Here is a 7,048-nt window from a genome sequence, read left to right as displayed (position 1 = left end):
TGATTAGAAACCCCACCCAATAATTAACACAATGCAATAATATTGTGAAAAGTATGGCTGTACTTTCTGCATGGGTTATACAGCCAACTTGGAGCTAAAGAGCTAAAGCTGCTTCTTAAGTAGTACAATAGATGCGGCAAAAGGAGAGGAATACACTGGTATGTTTATTTTTACAATAGAACTTGTAAGTCAAAAGTTATTGGAAGAAAACAAGGGCTCAGGTGAACACAAATGGACTTTAGTATACTCTCACAAACAGGAAAGGATCATACTACGGTTATAATTGGGGGTACAAATGCTTTGGGACCACATAACTACGCCAGTTAACTCCTACGGGACAAGGTTGCTCTACTTCTTTATCAAAAAATGGGTCATGGAAACGAGTCTGAACTTCTTTCTTACCATGAAAAGTTCGTTATATTGGTGTCAATGGGTACAGTAGGGGTTGCTGCAATCATTGTCTGCTTGATTGCAATAGCTATGGCTGCTCACTTTAAGCTCTTTGGGGTCTTTTTTCCGAATCGTCTGGCAATTTACCAAGTCTTTGCGGCTATGCTGTACTCTGTGGTATGTGTTCTACAAGTTGTATTTATCAATTATGACAAAAACCCGTCTGTTTATCATCCCATTTGTGTCATTGAGGGCTTCATGTTAGAGTACACAATGTGGATTAAATTAATGTTCACATTTTGCCTGACCTTCCATTTGTTTTTTTACTTAATTTGTACCCGTTGCTGTGAAAGAATTCACAATCTAATTAATCGAATCGAAACAATATACATACTTGTATCTATTTTTGGGCCTTTGCTGTTTACTTGGATACCATTTGTTAGCATTAACTCAAGCGGAATCATTTATGGTTTGGCTGGAGCTTGGTGCTGGATACAAAACTGGAAAAATGATAATGCATCAGATAACCTACCTCAGGGAGAATATGAGCAGTATTTTCTTCTATATGGCCCTGCTCTCATTTGTCTGCTGTTGTCTGGTGTTGCTGTTGTAGTCATAATAATAACAATTATACGAGAGGCTTATAATTGCTGTGGCTACAGAGATAGCTGTTCAAACTGGGAGCAGATTAAAAGAAAGAATCTTTTGAAAGTGATGCTGCCACTTGTGAGTTACCCAATATTATCTTTTGCTTTCTACATACCAGCATTCATTAATCGATTAATTGGTTCTATTTCTAAAAGTCCAAATCTTACTAGTTTTATGTGGAGTGCTATATCACTACCATTGGTAGGACTCTTGGCTGGGGTCTCTCTCATTATTCACATTGTTATTTTTAAATGGTATTCAAATACACAAGGTGAAGTTGCACGTGAAGAAAACCTGAATAGTATGAGCGAAAGGGCAAGTTTAGCTCACTCCCGCAACCAGCAAGATTATAAAACAATGAATTAACTCCCAATTGAGTGTGTTTGTTTGCTTTTTATTAATTTTTGTTAAACTGTTCATAAGCATTCAGTGTTTCTATTGTCTTGCTTTGTTTCCTCCTCCTAATCATTGTTGCTGTAAAGTTTAAGTAAATAATTGAAATACCTATGAATTAATCATGTAATTATGTTTATTAGATCTACACTATGAATATCTATGAACTAGATCTATGCAAACGGCGGGAAACTATAATTAGATCTCAGGTCTTCTCTTTCCACCTAAAAAATGATGGGCGAGCCTGAACTTATTCCTCACCATGAAGAAATATTGGTGTCAATGTCTACAGTGGGAGTTGCTGCAATCGTTGTGTGCTTAATTGCAATAGCTATGGCTGCTTACTTTAAGCTCTTTGGGGTCTTTTTTCATCGTCTGGCAATTTACCAAGTCTTTGCAGCTATGCTGTACTCTGGGGTAGAGTAAAACACGAATCATCGTACACTATCAATATTCGAACGGTTGTTTTCACGCTACAGTAGGTTGATAAAGAAGCTGTTATGTTTCGAACATAGAGCATTAGTCCCTCTACAAATACAGCTGAAATAGCTCCATAAATTTCCTTGCGTTCTGCAATAATAAATAAAAATGTTTACATATCAAACAATTAATTGTTCGCGTAAACAACATAAATTTTCGATATTAATTTTTTCTACTTACAATAGAGTAATCCTTTCCTGTTTATCATCATTATAGTAAAGCATTACCTTTGTACTATTGACAGTAAAATTATAGAATTTACTACGAACAGTTTCAGTAGTCTTTGTTGCCTTCTTTGCAACGAAGACCACACCCACATAATCGAGATAGCAACTTTTGTCACATGGCCTGTGTTCTCCTCAGTTTTCTCTTGTTTTTCTGGAAGAAGAGCTCAGTAGAGGTGTGAAGAGGATAGTTAGGTGAGATTTCTTGTTGTTATAAAGGGAATGATGCACATAGTGGAGATTTTTAATGGCATGCCACTGTAAATATATCACTGTGGTTGAGGGGGGGCTAGCTCTCGGGCTAGCTTTAGATGCAGGAGGGCCAGAGACCCCACTTTTCCTTTGGTGAATCACAACTGGTAATTGCCCAGTCTACTATTACATATGATAGCAGCATGACAATTTAAATTCAGTATTGATTGCCAAAGAGTATAAATTAGTGTAACGAATGTATACATACATATTAATTTTGGTGGCATGTTATGAATGTTTTCAAACTTGACCCTTCCCACTTTTTGATTGGTGTATCAATCCCCGAATATGAGTACTCCAGCAATCACTACTTTTCATGTTTGCAATATTGGGATTTCAGCCATTTAATTAAGAGCTAGACAACTCTCATCCCCTGATTGAAATGGTCATGCATGAGTGATTGCAGTACAGTTGGTCCTAAATTAAAACTTAACTGCATCTGTTAAGTTTGTTTAATGTAATATTTAATGGTGCATTTTTATTAATACATATAGATATGACTCATAGTCGGCCTCTTAAAGATCGGGTCATAAGGAGCTCTGTCACTTATCCAGCAGTTTGTAGAAATCCTGGAAGACCTCCTAAGTATAAAAGTTATGATGCTGAGAAACTTTTTTCTGCATATGAAGATGTTGTTTATAAAGGTGTTAGCATACGAAGGGCTGCTGAGCAATACGGTGTTCCATTTACAACATTAGCTGATAGAGTTTCGGGTCGGACACAGTTTGGTAAAAGGAGTGGTCCAGTGCGATACTTGTCAGATGAGGAAGAAGATGAACTGGTTTCATTTGTTGTTGGTTATTCTGAAATAGGATATGGCTATACAAGAAGGGATATAATGGATATGGTACAAGATGTTGTTGTCCGGAAAGGCTTAAATGGAACAGTTAGTAATGGGTGGTGGGATGGATTCAGAAAGCGGCATCCTGCAGTTGTTTTACGAAAGCCGGAACCAATGTCACATATTAGAGTTCGCAATGATCAACCTGAAGTTCTTACTAGGTATTTTCAAGAATTAGAGACAGTATTGATCAACAATGACTTAATGGATTCTCCATCATTAATATTCAATATGGACGAATCAGGTTTTCCCCTTGATCCAAAATCACCTCATATTGTATGCAGAAGAGGCCAGCATCACCCATCATTAATTTCTTCAGGGAAGAAAGGCCAAATCACGGTGTTAGCTTGCTGTGGTGCTTCTGGCCATGTTATACCTCCACTAGTTATTTTTAACAGCAAAGTTTTGAAGCCAGAGCTTACCATAGGAGAGGTACCTGAAACAATGTATGGGTTAACATCGTCTGGGTGGATCGATAGTGAAATCTTTGATGGGTGGTTTAAGAATCACTTTTTAGCATATGCTCCTGCATCAAGACCCTTACTTTTGATTTTGGATGGGCATTCATCTCACTTTAACCCTGATACAATTCAAAAAGCAGCAAGCGAGAAGGTTATAATATTTTGTTTGCCCCCACACACGACCCATAAGACTCAACCTTTAGATAAAGGTTGTTTTGCCCCCTTGAAGTCATTTTGGAGACAAGAATGCCACAAATACTTATCTGAGAATAGAGGAAAAGTTATAACTCGATTTCAGTTTTCTGAGATATTTGGAAAGGCATGGCAAAAAGGGATGACTGCAAAGAATGTGATGGCTGGATTTAAAACAACAGGCATTTACCCTTTTAATCCTGCTGCATTGATTCCAGATCCTCCAGCTGCTACTTCATCTCTATGTGAAAGAACGGGGATCAAGTATATTCCATTTCACAGTCGCCGACGTTCTCATTTTCGATCATTACAGGATGAACCTCAGCCAAATTCTAGATCAGAAGTAGAATCAGACCCAGTAATATCTCATTTTAACTCATCTACATGTATTGCTGAGCAACGAGCTGATATTTCTAATGATAATAATAACAGTGACTGTCACTCAGCATTAATTGAGTTCACTCATGAAGAAGAAGTTCGTTTCCAGAAAAGATTAGATGAGCATTATGATCTGCCAGGTGATGAGAGGTATCAACAGTGGCTGAAGCAGCGTCATGAAAGTTTTCGTCATTCCACCCCACTTACTGATGATGATAGCTTACCTTTCAATCGTACATCAGCAATGTCTAGTTTACTGCGAGAAAAAAGTCATGAAATTAAGCTACCAGAAATAAATAAGACGACTTCTTCAAAAGTGCTGACTAGTACAGAGAACATTCGACAGCTACAAGAAAAGAAGAAAAAGAAAGACGATGAATTGAAAGCAAAGGAACAGAGAAAATTGGAAAGAGCATTAAAGAAGAAAGAAAAGGAAGAGCTGTTAGCAAAGAAAGGTAAGCTTTTACTATCAAAATTTTCATAGTTAAATTATGCAACATAAGGCTGTACCAAACTTTCCATTGCCATTGACCCTATAAATTACCTTTATTATTATTAATTTTTAAATAAATGTATAATAATATTTTTAGTAATTAGTAAGAGTCCTTCTACTAAACGAGGAACCAGGAGTGGTAAGTCGTGTATTGTTTTAAATTGTACTTATTGTGCATTAGTAACTGTTGCTGATAAGAGTCAAAGTACATGTACTTCTGCTAAACGAGGAACTAAAAGTGGTGAATAATGTATTGTTTTAATTATAATTTTTGTATATTATATTAGTAACTGTTACTGATAGTAGTCGGAGTACTTCTCCTGAAAGAGAAAGTACTAGGAGTGGTAAATAATGTATTGTTTTAATATTGTATTTATTGTGCATTAGTAACTGTCACTGATAATAGTCAAGGCACTTCTGCTAAACGAGGGACTAGGAGTGGTAAATAGTGTATTGTTTTTAAATTGTATTTATTGTGTAATGCATTAGCAACTGTTGGTGATAATAGTCAAGGAACTTCTGCCAAACAAGGGACTAGGAGTGGTAATTATTGTATTGTTTTTATACTGTATTTAATACTTAAATACATTAGTAACTGTCGGTGATAATAGTCAAGGTACATGTATTTCTGCTAAACGAGGAACTACATGTAGGAGTGGTAAAGAATGTATTGTTTTAATATTGTATTTATTGTGCATTAGTAACTGTCACTGATAATAGTCAAGGCACTTCTGCCAAACGAGGGACTAGGAGTGGTAAATAGGGTATTGTTTTATACTGTATTTAATAGTTATAATACATTAGTAACTGTCACTGATAATAGTCAAGGTACATGTATTTCTGCTAAACAAGGAACTAAGAATGGTAAATAGCGTATTGTTTTAAATTGTATTTATTGTGCATTAGTAGCTGTTGCTGATTCATGTATTTCTGCCAAACGACTGATACGAGGAACCAGGAGTGGTAAGTCGTGTATTGTTTTAAATTGTACTTATTGTGCATTAGTAACTGTTGCTGATAAAAGTCAAAGTACTTCTGCTAAACGAGGAATTAGAAGTGGTAAATAATGTATTGTTTTAATTATAATTTTTGTATAATTATTTGTATTAGTAACTGTTACTGATAGTAGTCGGAGTACTTCTCCTGAAAGAGAAACTAGGAGTGGTAAATACCGTACAAGATGATTTATTGGCAGGAGTAATATGCGGCGAATTTGCTTGTAGAAATTTATTGGTCAATTTTATTTTGGCAATTTTGTGCCATTTGCCATTGAGCATGCTCAGTTTGAAACAAAATGGCAGATTTTATATTGGCAATTTTCTTCATAGAACCACCAATCTCCAATATTAATTCCTTGCCAATAAATCATCTTGTATGGTAATGTATTGTTTTAAAATTGTATTTATTGTGCATTAGTAACTGTCGGTGATAAATGTCAAGGTAAATGTATTTCTGCTAAACGAGGAACTAAGAATGGTAAGTAGTGTATTGTTTTAAATTGTATTTATTGTGCATTAGTAACTGTCAGTGATAAAAGTCAAGGTAAATGTATTTCTGCTAAATGAGGAACTAAGAATGGTAAGTAGTGTATTGTTTTAAATTGTATTTATTGTACATTAGTAACTGTCACTGATAATAGTCAAGGTACATGTACTTCTGCTAAACGAGGGACTAGGAGTGGTAAATAGTGTATTGTTTCAAATTGTATTTATTGTGTAATGCATTAGCAACTGTTGCTGATAATAGTCAAGGAACTTCTGCCAAACGAGGGACTAGGAGTGGTAAATATTGTATTGTTTTATATTGTATTTAATACTTAATACATTAGTAACTGTCGGTGATAAAAGTCAAGGTACATGTATTTCTGCTAAACGAGGAACTAAGAATGGTAAATAATGTATTGTTTTATATTGTATTTATTGTGCATTAGTAACTGTCACTGATAATAGTCAAGGTACATGTACTTCTGCTAAACAAGGAACTAAGAGTAGTAAGTAGTGTATTGTTTTAAATTGTATTTATTGTGTAATGCATTAGCAACTGTCGCTGATAATAGTCGGAGTACTTGTGTTAAACGAGGAACTAGGAGTGGTAAATAATGTATTGTTTTCAACTAAAGTTTCATTTATAATAATTAGTAACTCTTAATATCAGTCAGAATAGTGAGAGTATTTCCACTGAAACAGAAAATGAAAGTTGTAAGTAGTTTAATTGTTGACATGTCATGTTTCCTGTTTGTAGCTCAAGTTAACGAAAGTTATGCCGAATGTCCAAATTGTGGGGCTATTTATGGCAC

At 35.3% G+C, this 7,048-nt stretch overlaps 1 protein-coding gene across 1 annotated transcript in view; it reads left to right on the top strand.

Moving 5' to 3' along the window:
- The first annotated feature begins 2,097 nt into the window (after positions 1 to 2,097).
- LOC109581979 (uncharacterized) overlaps positions 2,098 to 7,048 on the top strand; it is a 5,682-nt gene continuing 731 nt past the window's right edge. The window contains exons 1-21 of the mRNA XM_019996508.1: positions 2,098 to 2,330; positions 2,882 to 4,714; positions 4,850 to 4,891; positions 4,934 to 4,993; positions 5,040 to 5,096; positions 5,140 to 5,193; positions 5,242 to 5,295; positions 5,345 to 5,410; positions 5,454 to 5,507; positions 5,557 to 5,616; positions 5,659 to 5,715; positions 5,758 to 5,811; positions 5,863 to 5,916; positions 6,169 to 6,228; positions 6,373 to 6,432; positions 6,480 to 6,533; positions 6,581 to 6,640; positions 6,683 to 6,742; positions 6,790 to 6,843; positions 6,891 to 6,950; positions 6,994 to 7,044. Of these exons, the coding sequence (XP_019852067.1) occupies positions 2,884 to 4,714; positions 4,850 to 4,891; positions 4,934 to 4,993; positions 5,040 to 5,096; positions 5,140 to 5,193; positions 5,242 to 5,295; positions 5,345 to 5,410; positions 5,454 to 5,507; positions 5,557 to 5,616; positions 5,659 to 5,715; positions 5,758 to 5,811; positions 5,863 to 5,916; positions 6,169 to 6,228; positions 6,373 to 6,432; positions 6,480 to 6,533; positions 6,581 to 6,640; positions 6,683 to 6,742; positions 6,790 to 6,843; positions 6,891 to 6,950; positions 6,994 to 7,044 (2,902 nt within the window). The 5' untranslated portion in view covers positions 2,098 to 2,330; positions 2,882 to 2,883. The remainder of the gene's footprint in view (positions 2,331 to 2,881; positions 4,715 to 4,849; positions 4,892 to 4,933; positions 4,994 to 5,039; positions 5,097 to 5,139; positions 5,194 to 5,241; positions 5,296 to 5,344; positions 5,411 to 5,453; positions 5,508 to 5,556; positions 5,617 to 5,658; positions 5,716 to 5,757; positions 5,812 to 5,862; positions 5,917 to 6,168; positions 6,229 to 6,372; positions 6,433 to 6,479; positions 6,534 to 6,580; positions 6,641 to 6,682; positions 6,743 to 6,789; positions 6,844 to 6,890; positions 6,951 to 6,993; positions 7,045 to 7,048) is intronic.

This window comes from Amphimedon queenslandica, unplaced genomic scaffold (assembly GCF_000090795.2).
Source record: "Amphimedon queenslandica unplaced genomic scaffold, v1.1 AMPQUscaffold_13407, whole genome shotgun sequence".
In the NCBI taxonomy this organism is placed as follows: Eukaryota; Metazoa; Porifera; class Demospongiae; order Haplosclerida; family Niphatidae; genus Amphimedon; species Amphimedon queenslandica.
Note: the sequence above shows the minus strand (reverse complement) of the source record. Positions and strands in the feature narration are given on the sequence as shown.